Raw genomic sequence first — 25,212 nt, 5'->3', positions numbered from 1 at the left:
GACGAACCTGGGATCTAATCCAGGACCCCTTTACTGAGTCCAACGCACTAACCACTCAGCTGACAGGCCGCCCATATCAGAAACAAAAAAAGGAAATTAGATCAATCCACTAAAAAATGTCACATATCAAAGCAAACACGCAACTGAGATCTGCCAAAATGTCATTCAAAAGCAAGCCAAGAGAAAAGAAATAGCATTTCTTTGATATTTCTCTGTGTTGTCAAAGTCTTTTAGCGATGAAAGGCACTTTCCCTCATATTCTGTTGCTTCATATTAGTATGCACATCTGTGGGGAGGTGCCCACTGGGAGCCACTCACCATCACCAAGATCCTGCCATGCTAGATAGCATTTGCAATAACAAAATGGCTTAATCCAGCAGTCTACTTTCAAGTGATAGGGTCTAGGATTCCTCAGTTGCAATTAATTTAACGTCAGAGGTGGCAGTCCTATCAGAAGATTGTGAGAGGCTTGGCCAGTCATCTGAAACACGTTACAGCAGACATGGGAAAATAATAAGACCAAAAAAGGCAGCGTGATCACTTCTGAGGCCATCCGCTGTGCACCACGTTCTTTTGCCAAAGGCACCTCTCAGCATGCTCATTGATGTTTCCTCATCATTAGTGAATGCAAAGAGGGCGGATGCTTGTCAAGAGCCTTGAATAACTCATCATCGGGAAGGCCAGGGGAATAGTAAAGAGTTAATAGTTTCTATTTTAGGCCTTGGGGGCTTTGCCCTTAAGCACTTCCATTTTAATTCCTTCGTTGTAAGAGAAGCACCCAGTTCAGACGAGGAGAAGCTAAGCTGTGCAGGATGCAGAAAAGTGTTTGTGCAAGAGTGTGTGCAAGAAGGGTATCAATGACTGTCAGAGAAGTCAACCACAACTAATTTGCACATCCATACATAAAATCCGGCCATCAAATGCGTCACAATTAGCTTAGCAAGTTTCCAGACCTGCCAACCTTGCGAAATTGTTTTCTCAGTACTTAACAAAAACACACATACACCCACCCGTACTGTATATAAAATTCTCACAGAGCTTCCGGCATCTCCTATTCTAATATAGTGTTCATGCCAACACTGCTTGTGAGCAATATTAAAAAAATGGAAATGGCCCATTGCATGATTCATTCAATTTCTGTCCTCCTTTGCCTAAATATGAATATATAACAGTGGTTCTTAACCTGGGTTCGATCGAACCCTATGGGTTCGGTGAGTTGGTCTCAGGGCTTCGGTGGAGCCTCTGCCGCGGAGGTCAAGACACATCGACTCATCATGTTTATTCAGGATAACATGCCCCACTTGACTATCCCTGGCTGCGAATTATTGCGTGTCATTGCTTGGCCAATCAGTGCTGCAAGGAATTTATATACCTTGAATTTGGAAAAAAAATCATATATTATTTTACAGTTAAGTAGGGTTTGGTGAATGTGCATATGAATCTGATGGGGTTCAGTAGCTCCAACAAGGTTAAGAAACACCGATATATAAGATCTGCTTATGCAATTTCACCAAATTCACAACTTGAAAATAATAGCACTAAATCTGGAAGAAGAGGGATGAAGACAACCTGATGGAGTGATTACAGGGAATGAAAAAGAATGAATACTGTAATCATTGGTGATTGTTAAAGTGAACAATCTGGCATCATGATTGCAGGTCAATTTTTTTGTATTTGTTCAACAGAGAGCAACTCACTGCTACCTCCACTTGATTATTTCTTTTTGTCATTAGTGGATGTATAAATCATCCCATTGTTAGGGTTATTGATTTTTATCTTCAACCTGCACGAGGGTTTAAAGATGGGAATTAGTCATATTTACATTTATCTTCATTAACAGAAACAAGTAGATGTTCATTATTATGTATTGTCCCTTTATTAAATGAATCAAAATCAAACACAGACCATGAAAAAATGAAGGCTATGCCTAATACGTAACCACAACCCTTTGTAAATAGTTCTTAGTTTTATCAAAAAAGAATTATTTGAAATATTGCAAATAAGCAATATTCTTCCATACCACACGCAATTCTGTTTTAGAGTAAAGACAAGCAAACAACTAATTTAGATGGTTGAATAGATACAGCTACAGATATTGGTGTATAGGCTCATCCCTATGGAGAACCTTCAGTATTAGCATAAGGTCAAATATCTCTTAGCTATCCCAGAGCTCACTGACATTGAGCTGAAAGAACTAACCTTATTTAACTGCAAAATGTCCAAGCGGTTTCTCCAAAGTGAATGACATTTCTTAATGTCATGCCCTTTTCTAATTCCATAAAAAATGGGGAGAAAAAAATCAAGCTTTTCTGGTGCAGTTTGTCAATAAAAGAAGATTTGGAACACTGCGGGAAAGTCGGTGTATATACCCCACTTCTGAAGCAGATTATTATTCGAAACTGTCGTGTCTTGTTGGTCTGAGTGAGAGCTTTTTCCTTAGGCTTGACAGTGAATGAAGCTAGTACATTTGAGCATTTAAGAAATGGAAAAGGCTCTCTGTGCTTGTGTGTATCTTTTATAAAAAAATATATATATTGTGAGGCAGCAATGTTACTCAGAGTAGAGTTCAAAGTAGGAGAGGCTGCAAAACGCAACACCAAAGACATCTAGTTTGACAAAAGAGGTACGTAAGGAAAGGACGAAAAAAAAGGAGGACCGTTGAAGGGTAGCACTTAGGGCTGAACACTCATCTTTGGTTATTATGAATAAAGATATATAAATAAATAAAATAGGGTTAAAGGGTTGATGTGCAAAAATACGTATATATACACTAGCTACCAAATTTCAGTGTGATTCATACACGAATAATGGAAAAAAAGTAATTTTAGTCAGTGTCATTTCCCAAAACAAGGACAAACCAGAACAAAGTAAATGAGTTTTTGTGATCTCTCTCTCTCTCTCACTTGCCTAAAACCAACAGGTAATATGCCAAATGGGCAGGACTGTTTTTTTCATACGGTAAACTTTAGAAAACAAATGAGCTTAAAGTGCATTGAAGGCATCTTCCTTAGCCTGTCATTCAAGATTTAATTAGAAGAGAGATGCTAATTACAGCATGATTCCCACCACTTATCACGGGCGACATATATATGCATCCGTTTCCGTCAAGATTCAACAGCATGGGGAAATGGCATGTCATGGGTAGGAAGGATTCCAGAGCTTTAAGCATTATATGGCCGGTAGGCTACAGAAAAAAATATTCTACCAGTGGCACACTTGCATAAAAAACAACAATCTACTGGAGAGCAGCTGTCAAATATGAATAAATTTGAAAATTCACACCAACATGCCAAGTCTTCACTCTTGGAATAGGATCCGATGCAAAGCACAGTATATTCAACTTAAACCGGCGTTTGAAATAATCACGTATTTCAAAGTAATAATACTAATTGGTTCGTACATTGTGGTGTTTCTACGTGTTGCATACGTTTATGAATATTGCATTCCTACATCAGATGAGTAACGGTGTCCTCTCTATGTTTTCAAAAGACATCAGACAGAGTTTAAGTTTGCAGTCATAAAATGTTATTTTGAAAAAAACTGCTGCACTTTAATGAAGACCATTATTTATTGATTATGTTTATACTGACAACAAAGACTAAAATCTTTGCATGGAAATAGAGTGATGGTGACGAAAAATAGTTTGGAGCATGATTAAAAAGTGAAGTGCACATGAATTTGGGTTATTAAGCAAGTGCAGAGGTGACTGCCACGGCATTTTAGTGATCACAGTTAAAATGTGATACCTGCCTTGTCAAGAGGGGCTGAAGAGGATAGCAAAAACCTCACTTTCATTACCACTGAGTGTTGACTCTCTTTTCGTAAAATTACTCCCATTTAACTTTGCCCAAGAGTGCTCCCACCATGCAAGAGCGAGAGAGGGGAGGGAGAAAGAAAGAACAATGGTGATGTAAACTGCACAGCGTGAGACCATAACTATCAACAGAATTGGACAAAAAACTCATCTTTTGTGATTTACTGCAGCCCTTACTGTAAGTGTGGCAGTTTCTTCAATCATGCTCCTTAATGCACAAACCATTAGACTCTGTCCAGAAAAAGAATATACCCTGGTGTCTCAATTATAGACAAAGACCAAATCTCTACAGCAGCCTTCTGTGGCCATAAAAGGAAATGGCTATCCATTTTCTGCTTCATCTCTCACACAACTGAGTTCTGTCTGCGTGTTGGGAGCACCAAATTCCTTTTTCCGACTGAATTGTTTCATTAATAACCACAAGTACTGCAGCCAGAGTGCCAATTAAAGTTGGAAAAAGATTTGACTTAAAAAAGATGTATTTCTTTGTCCTGTGTTACTCTATGGTCCTTACTGATTTGCAAAACTTCCAGCATTTCTATGTAAGAATGCAAAAACAAAAAGTGCAATCAAAATCAAGAAAATTGTTCACAACAAAGAGTTGGTGGATGTGCCTTAAACTTCTAGTCAGGGATATAAATGTGTGACCAAGAGCCAATTAAAAGGTTCTACTTTATTTAAATTAGGTCCATTAACATTTGTTTTAGTCGCCCACTGGTGTATTTTTAAAATCTACAGTATATTTTCTCCCCTCAGGTTAAGCAAACAAGTTTGCCAATTAGTGAAACTGTCAATCAAGAAACACATTTGTAGACTGTGAAGTATTATAGTCTATAAAAACTACAGGCTGTAATCATGAGTTACACAACAGGTTTAAAAGCATTTGTAAATATCATATGGAAGACATAAAGAATTGTAAATTTGTACATACCAGGGGTGGCCAAGTCCAGTCGTCGGGAGCCCCTATCCAGTCTGTTTTCCATATCTCCCTCCTCAATCACACCTGAATCAAATGATCAACTCGTCAACAAGCTGTCTAGAAGCTTCAAACCGATCCCAATTATTTCATTCAGGTATATTGGTGGAGGGAGACATGGGAAACAGACTGGATAGGGGCTCTCGAGGACTGGACTTGGCCACCCCTGGTATATACCTAAAATGAGAGTATTTTAAATGGTTTCCACACTAATCATAATTTTGAAAACATTTAATTCACTTGCCTAAACTAATGTTAACTTTTGGATGAATAATAAAACTATAACATTCCCTTTAGAGAAATCTACCAGCTTAACTCAGGATATGACCTGAGTTTTTACTATTTCATCAGTTCGGCTTCATGGCTTTAGTTGCCTTTGTAGCTCTGTATTCACCCCAGTGCCTTTAAATTGAATCACACTTCACAACTGTAGGGTAATGCAAAAAAAAAAGTTCCTTACTGCTACTTTAAAGGCAATGCATGCTGGCATGATCTTCCTGTATGCTAATGCAATGCAGTTTTGAGACAAGGCGAGTGATGTTCAATGATGTCGACTTGAATCGCTAGCCTGCCTTGATGTTTTAGACGATCATCATGCAACACTCATGAGCACTAGAATAACTAGAAAGGAGAGGATACATTTAAAATAAAAGATGTATTCCTGAGGGACATAACAAAAGTCTTTGAAGTCATCTTTGCAAACAACAAGTCTTCAACTTCGTATTTACAGCATTCATTCAACCTGATGTCAAGTAGGCCATAAGTCATGCACGCATCTGGTTATCAGGCACTTGATTTTCACCAAGCGGTAGTGCTTCGCAAAAATGAAGGTCAGCACATCACGTCGAAACAAACCATAGGACTGGAGGGAGGTTGCAGAAGGGCTTGCACTGCTCTTGATCTCACTACCATAGACTGATAAGGCTGCTGGAAAATGCACTTCCAAAAAGGATTATCTGTGTGGGTAGCTCAGTGGGTTTGACAGCCGGCACACAGTGTTAAGTGAGGCAGGCGAGCTCTTTAATGCTGAATTTTTTAGCCTCCTAGGACTCATACGATAATTCTGCTCAGAAAATAGAACCTTATCAGTGGGATACGGCCCTTCCTGATGAATGTTTCATAAGTGCAGTGAATTCATACTGCCATGGGGTGACTTACAAAACCAAGGACACAGTTGTCCAAGCCGACCATGTTGTAATTGCCACTTGACATACTTCCAGACTTTTGTTCTTCTTACTTCTATAGTACAACCGTCACAGTTTCCTAAAGAGCCCTACTTTATCACCTCAATCTATATGACAGGCGAAAATCCGCATTTTTCTTTTGTTCAATCAGCAGGTATTTCTTTTTTTGTTTTTTTTTAATTATAAACCATCGGGCAGTGTCTATATTCATGTAACAACATTAAGAAGGAGGGATGTACTAAAATAAAGCAATCATTGTCCAATCCTGTACTATCAAAACATTGTAGTGAGTAGAAAGGGCTTTAGAATGATCCAGTAGTAGGAATATATGTAAATTCCTTTTTGGGTGGGCTTGACTAATCTCAACCTTATAGTCCATCCATCATTTACACAATACTTTTGATTAAAGAGGGTTTAAATACTGGCTCAGATCATTTGTCTTATACAAGACCCGACAAGCCTGAGGGATTCCATGAAGCGAGTGATCCTGGAATGCAGCAGGACATAAAAGAATATTAAACATGCTTGTTTATCACTGAACTTTGTATATGGATCTTGAATTAAGACATAAATGTAACCACTCAAAGACATGTTGTGTATTTCAACCACTGCCAAACTCTGACCTCCAAATAGGTAAGTGAAAGTGACCAAAAGGGAAAGCAGAAAAAACACTGGCTATAAACCACTACGGCTAAAAATAAATCTGAGACGCCTGGTAAATGGTAATGGCATAATTGGGTGGTGTTATGTATTAGATATGTCGTCCCACAGTATCTGCAGTGTTCCCATGAATTTTGGGCTGTTCTCATACGTTCATTTTCCATATTACTTATCTTCACAAGGGCTCCAAGGGGTGCTGAAGCATATCCCAACCATCTAAGGGCATCAGGGACTGAATTGGTGGCCAGCCAATTGCAACAATCATAATGTCACTGAGCGGTAATCAATACAATAATGCTGGACCCCCTGAGGTCAAGTGAAAGAACCACTCACACTACAACCAGCTAATAATGAGGCACATCCAATTAATCGGGAATAGAAATTAATAAATGATGAATACAAGGGAAATATTGAGAGAAATATTGACACCCCTGCTGTATTCATTTCGCAACTAACGATAATAATTATTAATAGTTCAACAACATAAGAGATGACAACAACAATTCTCATAGGACTACTTTCAGGTGTCTTGCTGATGTTACCTTTGCTCATTTGACAACCTTGAAGCCCAACGACACTAGTTCAGATGAGCCTCTACATTCAGAGTAGAGTACACAAAGGTGATGCTACAGAGTATTGTTATTTCTATGACTGGCAGGTAACAACATTCATTCGATGGAGCTTTCCTTATCACTTCATTTATCTCTAGGGGCAAAGGTTTGAATCACATCTTTCCTCTAGACTAGATAAAGCATGTGTGTATTTATATATTTTTTTGAGTAGGAAACATTCAAGAATTGGACTCACGCACATGTGCATTTACTGTTCCCTGAACCGTATGTATAGTTGACTTAAATGTGTCTTAGTACAGTGCTAATAATATAGTTTTTCTACTGTCAAGTGATTTGCAGAAATAAAGACAAGTTACAGCCTCTGGGACTAGATGCTATTACCACACATCTACATTTTATTGGGATGACAGGGTAGCAGCAAGCCAGCTGCTTTGGGCCACTGTGTATTATGTTGAGCTGAATGCAGGCGAAAACATGTGCTGAAGATGAAACAAGCTTAAGAACATTATTGCCAACAAAGGTGCTGTGGATATAGATGTCTACACAACCCATTTTAAATGCCACACTTTTGTGATATAACTGAATGAGACCAAGATTGAAGAAAAATAAAATCCCTGTCATTATTTTCTCTTTTATGTTCTAATACTAAAATGATATTTGAAATATTTAAGAGAAGGGAATAAAACGTGTAGTAAAAAATGGGGTCACACAGCTAACCACACCATCATAAAAAGGGATTTGTCGCTTCCTCAGGGTAAACAGATCACATTCCCACTACTTGTACTGCTTTTGGTGGTCCACATAGAGCTTTCACCACGTAATGTAATCATAAAACAATTAAAAAAGCATTACAAATATAAAAAGATTGACATAAACTAACCAATTTAAACAAATGCTCACTGTTTTTTGAATAACCATTTCAAATTCATTATTTTTAACTTAAAACTGGGATGAAACTGCCTCGGTGTGTAGAAATTCACTCGCCTGACTTCTGTGCGGGCAGGCGTGGGCGCCATTCCCGCTGGCGGGGGTATGATTGTGCGAATGGTTGTTTGTCTCTCTGTGTGCCCTAAAACTGACTGGTGACCAGTCTAGGGTGTACCCTGCCTTTCGCCTAAAGACAGCTGGGTTAGGCTCCCCGCAACCCTTTCGAGGAAGGGCGGTATGGAAGACGGATGGAAAACTGAGCTGGACTCCATCATAAAATTGCAACTTGGGACAGAATGGTCTGGCACCTGTAAAGCACAGGCCAGAATGGACAGTGCTGATCTTGAATGAATAATGATATTGAACATGGGGATAGAGAAGTGATGTTCCATACCCCCACGATGCTACATTTTGGGCAAATGGGCTACATGACTCACCAGGAATTTTAATGTAGCCAAATAATGAAAAAATCATTACTCATCAGTTACTGTTTGAATCTATGATATCATTTTCACTGGTTTGGTCCAAAACATATAGCACAGCCACAAGTGCAGTAAGTAGTAGTGGACAAGCATGGATCAAGTAATAACCAGCACTGGATTTTGATGTTGCAGTAGCAGGGAATAGCACAATTAGTTTGACATTGTAGGAAGAGCGGGCGGCTTGGCGGGGGTGGATGGGTCACAGCTGCCTTAGGCTCCGGTCACGCTTGCTGTGGTGCAGTTGTGATGGCCGGTGACATGAGTGGATGCCTGAATCGCTCCCGGCTTGCTGTTTGGTGGAGTGCGCTGGTGGGTGAACGTGAACACCATCTGGCATAGTTGGTCACAGTACGGGTGGGAGGGGATCACTGAGGAAGGTGTACATCTTATCTGTCACCCTGTTCTCCGCTACTGCCTCCACACTGCCCACTCCCAGCCCAAACGCAAAGCTTGCCAATGAGAACGTTTGGCTCCAAAAGCTACCATAACAATGCCAAGTCAATTCTCTGCCCACCACAGGCTTTTGTAGAGATTTTCTAAATCTTGTTGCACAGGGGGAAGTTCTCCTTTTCCACAAGGAAACAAAAAAAGTTTATGCCTTTGTTGTTTCTCTTTGAGCAGTATGCTTTATGTTGGGTTTAGCTGGTCATAAAATTGAATGTTCACCGGGTCGAGGGATTCCAAGCTACATCTACTGTTGTTTTAGGTGTTCACAATGGGAAAATCGTTCCATAGTACAGTGAGTTAAAAGTGAACATTCCCTTATGTGTTAATTAATTTTATTTATATGATAACGTATAAGAACCGTTTTTTCAAATAAAGAATTTCCACCTGATTATCTAAAAATTAAGTATGATGTATAACCTTGGACGTGTTTTGTATCTAATCTAATTAAATTGAGTTTTCTGACTTTTGTGATGTTTCTTGAATGCAAACTATGAATCATTTTAATTGCAACGTTACTACAACAATTACTAGATATTTTTAAGGTAAGCCTTGGAACCGTTTAAAAAAAGTATCATTGGTAAAATTCATTGAAAATTGTTTTGAACATCTGAGTTTTCTCTATAGTCAGTATGCTTTTCAAATTGTGGTAGTTTCAGTTTTGCATCTGCATGAATTGCAGTTTGGACATTGAGAATTGCCCCCCATGGATGTAAAGGCCTTAGTGGTCTGTAAATAAACATTGCCCACTTTGAATTAATTCTCTCATTTTTGGAAGACCATGTGGAGCACCTGTCAAATGTTTCTTCTCCACAGGGCTTCTTTCGTGATATGTTGGTCTGATATTCTAAGCAGTCCAGTTTGCGGATGCAGGTTGTCAATAAAAATTCAGGCCTAATATCATCCGTGTCATTCAATCTTTCCTGAATGATTGTCTTTAGGACGGTAATGAAGTAAAATAAGCAGCAAACAGATTACATTATAGAACCTTACATCGATTCGAGACAGAGGAAAGAGAAGCGGAAAAAAAGGATTATAGTGGACAACAATATGGGAGAGTAGTGTCTTGGGCAGTGAAAACAAGGGACAGACAGTACACCACCACTAAAAACACCAAAAAGCAGATAGGGGTGGCCACAACACCACATGGTTGGTCATTATATAAAGAAGTGGAATGGAAAGAAACAAGGATGCAGAGGGATGTTAAAGGATTAAGCCTCAGAAAGAGAGGGATGAATGAAAGAGAAATACAAAGGGAAGAGATTCCATCTTCCAAACAACAAACCCAGAGCCTTTGCCATCATCAGCATCCTGCCTTTGATGTGTGCTACGCTGAACTAGCGCTAAGAAGTGAGGGGAGTGGTGCTGCTGGTCGTGGGAAAGCCAGAGAGAAGAGGGTGCCATCAGCATTATGAAAAGCATCTGGCCCAGAGGCATATGTAACAGCCACTTTGATGATGCTACCATTTACTTCATGTGGGGAAGTGAGGAGGAGGCGGAGAGAGAGAGTTGTGATGGAAGGGACACCGTGTGGAGATGGTTCCAGGCTATGGAGCCAGCCTTTCGTAGCCAACCCAAAATAAAAAGGCAAAAACATGAAGAAAAAATAAAAAGCAAATTAAATTCAGGACGTACAACCAAGCTGTACACCCAGCAGGCATTGCAGCCAGCCAGTTAATATATGGTGGAGCCGATTTTGGTTAGTATGAGTCAGCGGACCTCTTTTCTGGTTTGGTGTACAGCACAGTGACATATACTGACCTGGCCTTGAGACAGCACTAGTGGTGGTGGGTTCAATAATTGCTACAGGAGGGGAAAGGGGGGAGGGAAAGGGGAGGGAAAGAGGACATTCATGAATTATTAACAGAATGGAGACGTAAAATAAAAAAGGGAAAAAAGAAGAGCATGCAAGGACAAAAGGAGCATCTTTCAAAGCATTATGTGGTGAGATGTAACCTCCACATGCTCAAGACCTCCAGTAACACACGTGCCTTGTATAATCACAGAAAGAGCTTGGGAACTCCACAATGAGTGAAAATGTCAATCATATTGCACGCCTCATAATTGCTATGTGTCTTTTTGAGCATTCATAAAGAAGATACATAGCTGTCTTCCCTACAAATTAAACATACTGTGACATGCTTTTGTTAATATATCCCAAGGATCAAGAATTAGATGACACCTAACAGCTTTTATTTAATGACCTATTAAAATCAGCCTGTTCATGTCTCATGTAAAATAGCTTATGCTGACCTAACTGCCTTCTAATATTGTGTGTCTTTGCATTACCATGATGATTCACTACAGAGTATTGGTTTGTTATTGAGTGCTTTTGCTCGTCCAAAGCAGAACATGAACTCCCATGAAGACAGTGCAAACAGTTATTGTATTTTCACTTGTGAAAACAGCACTTCATCATCATTTACCATGTTGCCAATTTACACTGAATTGAATAACTGGGCAAGTTTGTGCATTCTGATCGTGCTGCAACTACATTGCCAAATAAGAACACCATTAGATGTACGATACCACCCTGTGGTTCTTCCGTCTGACTGGTAAGAACAGTATATGAATTGAGTTGAGAGCAATAATAATCTATATCTTAGGTATGTTTAGAACTCTGAGGGAAATAACATTTTATTTCGATGTGTAGATTTTTAAGTACCACATGTAGAGACACCAGAAAGTCAGCGGAAATGTTAATGATGCACAGGAAACAGTCAATTACGTGTTTTCCATATTTTTGTCACTATTTCTTAAGGATGGACAGGCCACAACAAAGAGTGTTAGATGAAGAAAATTCACTATAGATACTAGATATAGTAGTTCTCAATCGTGGAATCAATATTCTTAACTGACTTTACTGAGGTCTGGTTCTAGGTGCAGCAGCTTTAGCCGGAAGTCCAGACTTTGCTCTACGCAGCCACTTTATGCATTCGAGACAGTCTACCCAGTGTTACCCCCAAAGCACTGTTCCAGTAGGGCATGCCCATTACACCTCACCAGGGAGGGATCCAAGAGCCACCTGGCTCCTCATGATGCAGAGGAACAGAAGTTCTACTCTGAGCCTCTACTGGGAGACCAAGCTTCATACCCCTTTTCTAATGAATAGCCCAGACACCCTGAGTAAGAAACTAATTTCGGCTGCCTAACCCTAAACCTTGACAAGATGAAGGCTAACATGTTTACGAGTATAGTGAATCTTTGGATGCAGTGGCTGTCATTTACAACTGCAATAACTACAACATTCAACCATTTATATTGGTAACTGTTTGTGAGGATAGGCAGAAATAAAACAAAGACTGTTTCACTAAATGAGCTGGAATTGTTGACAGCTTGCCTTACGTCAGCTAAAACAGCATTGGTATTCATTAGCCTTAAGGCAAGATGATGGTTGGCAGGCAAAAGCAGAATCTCACTCCTCTGTCATAAATGTGCATTTAATGTAATCTCATGACAAGAAATATCTGCTGATATTCACAATTCTATTATATATTTGATGACCTAGTGTCATTTCAGAGCACCAATTTAGAATTTGAAGAATGACAATTTACATATGCACTATATATATCCAATGTGTAAAATGCATTTTCCAATGTTGGTATGTGCTGAAGCTTATCTAAGTGTCAAGAACATAAGTGAAAACAACAAGGTATCTGATCTTATTGGACTGAGATCAGCACTACTCAAAGTAGCCCCATTTCCATCTTTTCCCTAACAAACATTTTGTTATTTATCCCTCAGACTGCACCCTCGGAAACATGCTTGTAGACTGCAAGCTGTAGCCAAAAGTATAGGAAAATTCAGAATTTGTTTGAAATCAACTATCAAATTATCTTTTCAAACACTATAAAGCACATTCCAAGTACTTCAAATAAGCATCCTTCTGTCTTGTCTTAAGGTATGTAGCATAAACGGAAATTTGTTTATAGAATAAGTCACATAAAGGCCTTCTCATTAAAAGCAGTTAGTAACACTCCAGCAGCATCTTCCATATGTTTTGCCACATGTTATTACCTAAAAAATGGCAGCTGTTTGACTATTGAACAAACAAATTAACACACACACAAAAATACCAAATAAATAACTACAGGGTCAACACAATTTTGTGTTTTTTCTTCCAATTTTGCAGTTAGCACGTGTCAGCACTTTAAACTTTAGAATTCTATACTTCACAAATACGCAGGCCTATTTAAACAAGTTGCCTGTTCAGACTTCAACGAATCAGATTACAGCGGAGTGTATTAAACTTGTCATGTCAACACAACTGTAGTATTCCGTTGGCATGTTAAACAGCTATGTACCGACTTTGTTGCCTTATACTGTGACAAGCCACCAACAATCAGGTCAACTGTGCTCTTTTTTTCTCTTCTATTATCTCTATTTGAAACTGAAACCGATTCACGTGCATTTTTGACAATGCAAACAGGTGGAGGTCAAAAGCATCTTTACATCAACGAATGCTTCCACGCCAACCAGTCCTCTGGGAGCAGATATGTGAAGACAATTTCTTTTTAGTTCCTTCTTCAAACACACAGACACAGGCTATCTGATTAATATTTGAGCACAAGTCACCAGTGAATCCATCCCCCTCTCAGACGCTCAATTGTTCCATTACTTTATGGTACATGTCTTCCGACAAGCGAAATCTCACTCTAGGATTTGCACATAATGATGAACTTACATCATGTACACTGCTGCTTCTGCATCAACAATGTCATCAAATACTGTTCTAAAATTGGTTTATTTATAAAATAATATAAAAAATACTCCAAAAAATAGTTTTACTATAACTTCAGTTGAAGAAGCTATAAACTGATAGAAAAAACGACACAAAATGAAATGGTCAAAAATATAATTGTTAATATTCTTCCATTATTTGCCAACTATATGTCAAAATGTATGAAGGAATATATTTTGTCCTTTTAAATACCCGGTTAATTACATTTTTCAGGGATCGAACTAAGATACAAGTGGAAAATGTATTTTTCACTGAAATCTGTTTGTCCACCTGCCCGTCTATCAATGTTTCGGTCTGTCTGTCTCTCTGCCTGCCTATTTTCAGTGGTTGGCCAAGAAATGGCTAAAAAATATGAGATGTTAGAAATCTGACCAATAAATAGGAACAAAATTGTTCTTATTGAAAAGAAACAGAAAAAAAAACAGTCAGATATTGTTTTTATTTAATTTTTGTGTTTGTGGAGTATTGTATAAGATATAAAACGCACGTCAAACACACAGTTAATCCTGTCTTAACAATGATGCACCTAATTATGGGTTTATTTGAGTAAATGCTATTTGTTGATCCCACATGGCCGGCACCGAAGTCAGGCGATGGGATGACTGCAGCACTGGGTGGCGTATTCAAAATTATTTCAATTATTTCCAGACTATTGAGTCCCGCTCAATAGTCTGGAAATTACAGCTCTCAACTTAGAAAGTGTTATAACAATTAAATAATTGATGGTCTGTTAATTGTATGAAACCACATTTTAATTGTTTGCTATTTCATATTTGTTAGACAGTGATATACAAAAGGAATGTTGTATAATAGTTTGTGGACCAAAATCCAATCCAAAAAACTGAATTTTGCAATTAAACTGCGACTACACATTTTTTTATTCATATAATTAATTTATTCTAAGCACATACACAAATTCCATTGTGATGATTGAATATGTATGTGGTGCTTAAGTGTATATTCGTTTCTCTGTGAATTGTAAAATTATCCGATACCATTCTTAATTCTGTCCAATGTGTGTATCATCGTGCAAGGCATATACCATGCTCAATCATCCTGGGATAAACGTTCCTTGCTTCAGGAGATGCTGTAGTGTAGGTGTTAAATATAAAGCCTGCTGGGCTGCAGCAAGAACACATTGTCACAGTACCAAACATTTCCACTGGAAAAAAACCTAAATGCAGGCATTTTAAATAACTAAATGGAACATCATTTTACTCTGCTTTTAGAATATACATTTACATGTCCTACATATGTATTCATTCATCCATTTTCTGAACCGTTTATCCTCACAAGGGTCATGGTGGTTACTAGAGCCTATGCTAGCTGACTTTGGGCACGAGGTGGAGGACCCTCTGAATTGGTGGCAAGCCAATCGCATGGCACGAGCAGATGGACAAACATTTACGCTCACACCATACCTAGGGGCAACTTAAGAGTGTTCAACCAGCCTACCATGCACGCTTTTGGAATGTGAGAGGAAACCAGAGTACCCGGAGAATAGCCTTGCAAACTATTTGGGTGTTTTAAAATAATGTATTTTGTCAAAGACTTAAGCAAAACAAATAATTAATCTTATTTACGTAATAATTCTTATGTTATGGACATTTTCCGCTAAGTGAAAAAATACAATCACTAGTTTTACCCAATGATGAGTGCAACTTAGCAAATGTATTTTTCAATTCCCACTTAGGTTCATCATGATTTGCTATTACAACAGTTTTCACCTTTAGCTATCATATCTATGCTTCTTGACTCAGACACAATCACATGGCCTGAGTAAACAACATCTTGTCAGATGAATAGATATCTCTCAATGACATGTAGTGATTTATAGGTCGGACAAACAAAGACAATGCTCATTAACCAAGTAGAGAGCAGTGTCTCTACCGTTTGAGTGAGACAGGGCGTGATGGAGAGAAAGTGAGTTACTACTTTTTTCCTCATCAGTCGCTTCTGATTACTGCTTGGGGGCTTGGGTATGTGAAGTTGTGAGGGAGGAGAAAAAGAAGGAGGAATTGAAGTCAAAGGTATAGAAGAGGAGAAATCTCCTCGGGGGCTAAGCTGAGGTGAGCTGAGGGGATAAGAGCTTGACCAATTAAGCTGGAGGACTTCTCAGAAAATTGGAGAGAACAGCTTCCCCCAGCTTCTTCTCATCAAATTTTACTTCTATCCAGCAGCTGAAATGGGAAATCGAACTGTAGTAAATGTGGTTACCCAATGGAAGGATGAAATAACAGAAGCGGTGAAGAAATGAATAGAAAAAAACTCAATACCTCAATCACTACAATGCTGTTCTTTTGACCCCACCCAAATTTTTGTGAACACTTTCAGTAAAGTGAAGTCATTTAAAAAAGACACACACAAAATACAATACACATTATATATGTATATATATATATATAAAATTGGGTAAAGTGTTAAGTGTAATAGACCCCTCTTTTTACATATTGACAGTATGAATTAGCAATCTTCTCAAAACAACAGCTATGTACTTGTTCCACTTTATATTCAATGCACTTTATGATGCTTGGTCAAATATGCAAGTCTTGTTCCCCTTCCCATCTTGCACATCAATGGTTATCGACTTGTTCTAAATTAGCGATCCAAAGTCACCTGCGCTTTCACCTCTGATTTCTGTTATTTGTGGTGTGTACCTGTAAGAATGCAGTACAGTGATTGCTTGCCATTCATCCTTACAGAAGTGTCCTCTCTTTCATTAGTAGAGATCATGGGAGAAAAAGGGGCAAAATGAGACGCTTTTGTGTTTTTGAAAGAAGGTGGAAGAGTGAGATGATGATACGAGATACGAAATAAGACCAAAGTGACACAATAAGGCACAAGAGAGGCTAACAGACACCGTAAAAAAAGTCATGAAGGTAAAAGGGAACTAGGGTGGTTCAAATAAAGTTGTGGGCAGTTCTAAACGGTTCAATTTCCTCAAACTATGCTGAGGCATACTTTTTCTTTCCCCCTTAAGGTTTGCTGGCGTCACATTTAGATCATCTATTGGAAGATCTGAGATCTTTTGATGTTCTATGTGCATACACAAAAAGGATGTGGAGCGCTCCTTTGCCAACAGCAAATGCTACAAAAATGTATTTTTGTATTCCCAGTCCCTGTCCTGCGAGAGACTAGTTTATTATCTAAGAGTGTTGTGCAATCTGGTGAATAATTTAATTCACCTGTTCATACATTAAATATATATATTTTTTGCCTGATCTTTTCTTCACACCATTGTTCTTCTATTCTTAACTGCATTGCTTCTCTCAGTTTGGCGGGTGTATTAGATTGACAAAAAAACTGGATCTGCCTTTTAGGTCATATTCAACAGAGGCTCAATAACACGTTTCTTGTAAATTACCATTATTATACACTCAAAAACCACACTCTATTAAACCCAAACCTAATTAATTTTTGGGTGAGCCATTCCCTTGAAACATATGTTCATGTATGCTCTTGTCACAAAAATAGACAATGGAAAAAAGAAACACCCTGAATCGGTGGCTGGCCAGTTGCAGGGAACAAAGAGACGATGACCCATAGACACTAACACCCATACCTAGGTGCAATTTAGAGTCCAATCAGCCTGCCATGCATGTTTTTGGAATGTGGGATGAAACAGGAGTTCCCGGAGGAAACCCACCCAGGCCCAATGTGAACATGAAAAATTCCATACAAGAGAACCGACCTGGATTTGAACCCAGGACCCAAGAGCTGCGAGGCCGACACTCTAAACACTCACGTCAATGGGCCGCCCCCCTGTGTATGTTAGCTGTGCTAAACTTAAACATGACTATAAATACTTGTCAATTCTCATGCACATTTAGCTTTTCAAAGCAGACACAGCAACACAGATGGCAGATATACAAGCAGTAAAAGTAATGACTTGAAAAGAATAAAAGCTGGTGGGGTGAACATACACTGAAAGCTTGGTGCTGAAAGGAACTAGAAATTATATAAGAAAATGCTGATGATAACACAGTGTCTGGGTAACACACTAAAATAGTGGCACAACTGTGTTTTTAAGTAATCTGTTTTCAGATGAAATGCTTACAAGGTCACAAACCGCCTTGGGTAGCCACCAGACGCTTCGAGATCCAGCACAAGAAATAACAAAAATCTAGTATCACGGTACTTACGGATGAGAGGCACACTGGCATTAGCGGTCCCAAGCTTATTAGTAGCAACACAAGTGTAGTTTCCATAACGATCCTCTGTCATGTTGGTCACCGTGAGGACTGATCTGGAACTGAGGTTCTTGATGTCGATGCCCTGGCCCTTGATAATCCTGAACATTGAGCACAATGCCAACACATTAAGCCTTTATTTCTCACCCACTCGCACACAAGACATCAAGGGGGAGGACTAAGGTGTCAAGGACAGCACAAATGTTTGTCATCTTGACACTAAGTAGCACTTCAATACTCTCTTCAACAGACGCGGTTATTCCTTGGTGTGTCACATCAGAAGCCTTGAAGTGGAAGGTGGAATGACTCCGAGGTCAACAAGGGTGTTAATTTACATAAGAATAAATTGCTTTTGTGGTGCTGTGTTGTAAAATTAACATCCATTTATTGCTTATAATAGTGATTAGAATTGTCTTATCGTATGTATTGAAAAATCTATAGACATTTTTGTTTATTCAGCTCATCACGACATACCATTGATTGCAACTGGAGCATTCTGGCTGTCGAAGAAGACATTTTGCCTCTAATTCAAGGAGGCTTCTTTAGTTTATCCAATAAGTTAGTTTGGACATCACAGCCTCGTGTCTTTCCTTCTCACTTACATCTTCAAAACTACTAGCTGTGATCAATTTAACGCTCTAAGAAACTACATGTATCATCCTGATGAAAGGAAGGCCGTTTTAAAAAAGGCTCATGCAGTCGCCAAGTGTGCTTGTCTCTTTTTTGAGTCAACATTAAATAAGTCCACACTCCTCATTCAAACTGAAAGAAATGCCACCTTGACATAAGCACACAAGACTACCTGGCCTTCATTCAAAGCACTGACAGATAATGAAAAGGAGTTTGTCAAAGACTGTTACCACTTCTCTAGTAGTGGCAAACTGGCAATAACACTCGACTGGTGTTAAGGATGTAAAAGACACAGACCAAAAGAACATAGAAAACAAAAGTGGTCTTCAATAAGTCATTCTTTTTGATTTTGTACTGAATCTAAATGCATGGTCTTATTGTATTAAACACTGAATACTTGTGCCGTTTAGTGTAAAAAAAAAGATTAAAAATGAAAATATTGCAGATTAGACAAAAAATGATGCCAATCCAAACTAGAAAATCACATACATATTATGCAGCAATTTTGTTACAATATTGGACCCAAAAATGTCATTAAAATATTATTTGAAATATCATGTTCATTAAAGTTCTGTGATACTGCCATAAAAAACATTCAAAAAAAGCATAACCTAAATTCAAAAATCTTCTGTTCCACCCATCCTCACTAGTGTCACAGTGCTGCTGAAGCCTTTCCCAGCTAACAATGGGAAGTATGTGGGGTACGCCCTGAATTGTTTTAAATTAAAGCCACGAGGACAGACAGACTTTGATACATCACAAATGGAACAAAACTAAGTGACCATCAATGTTAAAGCAATCTTTGCTCACCTTTTCTCCCCTTTGTACCACTCAAAAGTTGGTGAAGGCACAGCAGCAGCCTCACACCTCAGCAAAGCAGTCCGTCCCAAACCAACTCCATGGCTTTTCATCTCATGGATGGATGGAGAAACTGGAAAAAACAAATAAACAAACACATGTTAGCAAAATTACGTCTACTGTCCTAAAAAAGAAAATATTAGTGGCAGCCAAATTGAGTTCCTAAACTGAGTAGTTTGAACAAGGAAATATTACAGCCTTTAATACAGACGTCAATCTACACATTTTCCAACATTTCCAAAAGAAACAGAGCTGAGGAAGAGAAGGCATTCTTTGCCAATTTTTGGAAAATTACATAGCAAATACTTGGGGAGCAAACACCCCAGCACTCATCAAGAAGGCCCAGCAGAGGGTACATTTTCTGAGAGTACTAAACACCAACCTCCTGGTGACCTTCTACCGGTCAGTCGTTGAGAGCATGCTGACCTAAGCTTTGTCAGTGTGGCACTCAAGCTGCACAGAAGCAGACGGGAAAAGACTGTAGAGGATGATAAACACAGCCCAAAAGATCATCATGGGGTTTAAATCCAGCTCCCATTCGTGCACATTGTCATTGTGTCCTTGGGCAAGATGCTTCACCTGACTTGTCTATGTGAAACTAGTGCAAAATGACTGATTGATAGTAGTCAGAGGGACCGATGGACCAAATTAGCTCCCTTACTTCTGTCAGACTGCTCCACCATATACCGGTCACCGCTCAGTCGTAGATTCAAAGATTTATAGAAAGTGAGCTTTGACTATAGCCAGAGAGTTTGCTCACTGCTAACCTATGAGACAGCTGACCAATGAGGTAGGATGCAAGAAATGTGTATGAGAAAAAGATCCAAGTGAGCTTTTGTGAACATGGACTTTGATTGCGTAGGAGAGGCCGAGGGAGGTGACAGTGTGCTCTGGGATGATGAATTTCCTTCCACCAACATTCTCCTGCAACCTAATGAACACTCATATGACTGGAGTCTGCTGATTTCCTGTCCTTGCATGTGTGCCAATTATATTACTACCTCCTCTTATCCAAGGCTGGGTTGTCTAATCTGAAAGACCTGAGATAGTGACTCAAGTGATGGGTTCACATGGCATATCCTTTCATTTATCACTTTAGGAGGTTTTATATGCCATGCTGAAGGGTAGTGGATGACTGCCCTTCTAGGCTGGCTATGCATGTATATTGGCGGACAGACTTTAAGTATGCATATACTTATTTAAAAAGTAAAGACCTGATCCAAATTCTCATCCTACTTAATTCCACTCCCTCAAGTTGCAGTATGGCTATGAATTGTACAAGTACCAGCATATCCAGTTCTAATTGCCCAATGTAATTAATTGCAAGAAAAGATTCTCTCAGCATAAATGAAATCTAGCGGCCAGTTTGATGAGCTTGGTCTAGCGTGCCGGCTGAAGGATTAAATCCACTGCTGTACAGTATTCAGAATGGTAAGCATCCTCCACCAATTTTACTGATGTAAGGAATAAATATCGCAAATGAAAGATACAATTAGTATTGATCGACTGGAGAGACATAGTACAGACATCACATGTAGGACAAAATTGATGTCTTAGTAGGTTCTCATAATCCTCCATTGACAGCTTTGTACAGAACCATTGATTATCTGGCCACAGAACCATATTGACATTCCATATTGACTTAATTTTATTCTGAAAATCAACTGAATACTTTTTTCTTTAGCTGCCCGCATATAATGTGCTAAACTGCATTGAACTTTTGTGTTGTGTTGAAGCATCCAGCAAAAATAGAAGCCTTAACTGATCACTCCAAACAAATTGACTTTTGAATCATAACAACATATGTTGCAATATGCTCGGATAATGAAAATCTCTACTTTTGACAAAAAATATACAATATATAATTTATACCGCCCACACTTAACTCATTATTTTTTTCATACTACTCGTTATGATTACACGTCTATTTGAGCAGACTTTAGGCTTGTTATTTAATCAAAAAAAGTAACTATTTGCGTGTTTCTCATGCTATTTGCTTTTGTTATCTGGATTAGTGTCCTTATCATCGTTTTCTTTTTCACACCTGTCTGAGATTTCAAGGTGGGCTGCATCAAAGATCTTAAAAAATAGATGTGCCAGTGGGGTACCCTGTTCAGATTTAGCATTTACTGATCCAGTGAGGGGCTAAGCATATATATTACCTATTATCCTTTCTCTATCAAGGGCACCTTAAATAACAATTTACTGCAAAATATATCTAATCTATCTATTAGACGATTTTAAAACAGTTTATGTGAGAAAATGTTCACCAATGTTCACCAATTTTGGACTATTCAAAGTGAATAAAAAAAAGAAAAGAAGAAGGCACACTATGGTCTTATAGGTTGTCCAGAGTGCAATTTGACTGTACACATCAATTCAATTACTTTTTCCAAACTAGGACAATAACATCTATTAAAATCTTTAATTTCTGACAATTTCAACTTCAACTTGATGTCATACATCATTACATAATGGGAAAATGCCTGCAGTGATTGAGGAAAAATACAAGGTAGTCCCTAAAATTCCAATAAGTCAGATAATTTAATGGCCCAAATGCTATGGTGGTGCTGTAAATCACATTAATTCATGGCAAAGCTAGAGGGGATCGGGGTGTTTTGTTTAACCCAAGAATAGCAAGCACACCAGATACACACATGCAGCAGAAAAATATGGGCCCAGTGGTAATTCCTGATGACTAATGGCCAGTTGCGTGTCGATTACAAACTAAATTCCCTTGCATGAATATTATGCTGAGGTTGTCAGGAAAACAAATACAAGGTCTCCCTCCAACTGTGCATCCCTGCAAAGTGAACAAACTCCTGCATGTTAATGATTAGTAAAATCTTTGACCCTCAATGTAATATTCATGGCCAGGTCGTGTTCAGAATGCATCAAACCTTAATATAGAATCACTCACCTTAAGAAGCCGCATGGGACGATTAATGATTAATTGGTGTGTTTCAATAATGAGGGACAGAAGTCTGTATGCAGATGTCCAATGTGTTAAGATGAATGTAGCCTCCAAAACTGAATTAACAATCACAGACAACTGTCACTAAATTTGCTAATTTGGGACTGTAAAACCTAAATTTTTATCTAAGTTGTACTACATCCTTTCAAAAATAATATCAGGTAGAAAGTGGCTGCAATTTCTCCATTGACTGCTTTTCGCCCAAAGTCAGCTGGGATTGGCTCCAGCAACCCCCACAACCTTTGCGAGGCTACTCGGTATGGTTGATGAATGAATGAAAAAAATAAATGAATGGTCATAACAATGTACTTGAACCCCCCACCCCCATACCCCACCCTCCCCAGTAAATGGAACAACCCATACATTTTCAAGGGCACATAGTTAGATAATTTTCTTGTCTTGAAATAGAGTTGGCCAAAAACATATGCCCAGAAAACTGCTGAGGTTTGAGCAAAACCCCCATTCATATAATTTATTAATTTTCTAACTATTGACTGCTAAAAGTACCCAGAGAAGACAGGCCTTTTTAATTAAAAGATCAATTAACATCCCTATCTCCATAGTCAGATTGTAAAATGAGTTCTCACCGTAATTAAGAAATTGACTAATCAGTACATGACTTTTCAGCTTACACTTTGAGACACTGTTCCTAACTTCCATTTGTCGTGTTCACTGTCCTCTCCTTTTTCACTGTCGTTTGTGAAATGCTCCACCGCCAATATTCATACATTCAATAATATTTCTCGTCGTAAAAAATAATAAATACTGTATTTCTTATTTTTTATTTAATGGAGGGTATGTTACATGAAGACAAATTAACATTATAAGTAAGATGTTACTTGTAACGATTACGCAGAATACAGAGTCTGAGTGTGATTAAAAATGAAAAGACAGCCTTAAAAACTTAATAAAATAAAATCAAAATGTTATTTTACAGCAACTGGCAACAGGATATGTAGATGGAGCTGAAAGTGACTGTGTCAATACTCTGAAGCGGAACTAACAAGACAATTTAGTCTGCAAGAGATCAAGATTTCGCTCATTTAATCATGCCCCGAATGCAGCAAGAAATCCAAATAGCAGTGATGATGAGAGCTCTGGAGAGATGTGGGGAGAAAGATTTACATCCCAACATCTTGGGGGGAGTGACTCTACTTACAATTAGATCAGAATCCATTTCATTTTATTCAATAAAATCCATTCATATATATGAGTTACAAACCTCTATTAATAGATACTGGTACTTCCAAATGGTGTCCAATTAGATTTCCCCCAAATCCTGATTGTTTTAAAAATGTGCTGCTAAAATTACATATTCTGGCTGTGTGTGTACACCTGCAAACAGGCTTGGCGTGGTATGAGACTTTAACAGCTGGAGTAACCTTAAGTGGCTGCATCGGAAGGAATCCAAAAGTAAGCACAACAAATAAATAAGAGGAGAATGCACTTGGTTACTTCACTGTGGATGTGGTGAAAGCTTGGGCAAATTGTCAAATTCTATTTTGCAACATGTTGCACTTCCAACTTCAGAGATGTATTCAATAAGGAGTAAGCCTCCGAAAGGCGGAAATAATGACATAGGACTCCTCTCACCTCTGTCATTCAGTGTTCAGCCTGTTGCCATCAGGTAGCCGGTATGGGTCAGTTGCATCCACGACAAACTGTTTCAAGGACAGTTTTTATCCAACAGGTATTAGGGTACTTTATAAGGGTTGATTATATTACTTCGTTGATCTGTGTATTCTACCTCATAGGTCTGAGTCCCGCTTGTTTAAACAAGCTGTTACTTTGTATTTTTGATTGTTTGCTTTTTGTTTATATATTACATTTTATGTTGTTTTTATGTTCCATTGTTCTTTACTAATATTTTTTTGCACTGACTGTGGGACTTTTACTGTAATGGGCTGGCAACCATTTTAGGGTCTACTCGGTCGAATGCCCACAGTTGGCTGAGGCAGGGTCTATCACCCCTGTGACCTTTGTGAGGATAAGGAGTACGAAAAAAGCTCATTAAACATGTATCATGACAATAAAAGCATTCAATTCATATCAATTCAATTCATTTTGATCTCACAGAAAGTTTACATGATGATCATTGACTTCGCTTAGATTGAGGCATTTTGTGCCAAGAAGAACATGAGCCAATAATAAGTTGGCGTTGGGATAAAATGAAGTAAATATCAAAAGCGGGTCATATATCACATTTTAGTTGGTTGAGAAACCACGGTGAAAAATATTTTAGCTAACCATGGCTTTTCAGCAATCTGAAGATTAGTGTGAGTCTCTGGATGACTGCCACCTTTCACGCTTAGCAGATAAAATCATTTAGCCTCAAATCATTCACCAGACAAGTGCATAATGACAAGACCAAAGGCAGCTGGAAATTTAATTAACGTGGCAAGCCGTGTGAACATTTAAGAAATTTAGACAGATGTTAGACAATGGACTCACTTAAAATATCTCAATTTGTATTATAATGTTTCATGTCATAGAAAACCAAATGACAGGCTTAGTGTTATTAGGTTTCAAAAAGGCTTCATAAAGGGGCTTTAATTTACTTTCCATAACTTGGGTATTTTAATTATTGGGCTTAATCTCTAATTAGCCATGAGATTAACTACATTGTGATCTCCTCCTTCAATGCATAAATAAATAAATGTATATTGTTTGAAAAGGAACAAAAACATTTTGCAACAGTTCATTTGTAGTCAATGATATCTTACTTGCTCTGTATATGTCATTTTGGGTTTTAGAAGAAGC

At 38.4% G+C, this 25,212-nt stretch overlaps 1 protein-coding gene across 4 annotated transcripts in view; it reads right to left on the bottom strand.

The window, feature by feature from the left end:
* Window positions 1–25,212, bottom strand: part of negr1 (neuronal growth regulator 1) — a 70,004-nt gene that overhangs the window by 16,696 nt on the left and 28,096 nt on the right. Inside the window, exons 6-9 of one of the 4 annotated variants that reach the window (XM_077716458.1) lie at window positions 19,431–19,551; window positions 17,943–18,091; window positions 10,821–10,862; window positions 9,769–10,619 (exon numbers count right to left, since the gene is read on the bottom strand). In XM_077716458.1, the coding sequence (XP_077572584.1) occupies window positions 10,387–10,619; window positions 10,821–10,862; window positions 17,943–18,091; window positions 19,431–19,551 (545 nt within the window). In that variant the 3' untranslated portion in view covers window positions 9,769–10,386. Of the gene's footprint in view, window positions 1–9,768; window positions 10,620–10,820; window positions 10,863–17,942; window positions 18,092–19,430; window positions 19,552–25,212 lie in introns of those variants that run through there. The other 3 variants (XM_077716457.1, XM_077716460.1, XM_077716461.1) reach the window with 3 other exon arrangements.

The sequence above is a fragment of the Stigmatopora nigra genome, chromosome 5, assembly GCF_051989575.1.
Source record: "Stigmatopora nigra isolate UIUO_SnigA chromosome 5, RoL_Snig_1.1, whole genome shotgun sequence".
Taxonomy (NCBI): domain Eukaryota; kingdom Metazoa; phylum Chordata; class Actinopteri; order Syngnathiformes; family Syngnathidae; genus Stigmatopora; species Stigmatopora nigra.
This window is presented reverse-complemented; position numbering and strand designations above follow the sequence as displayed.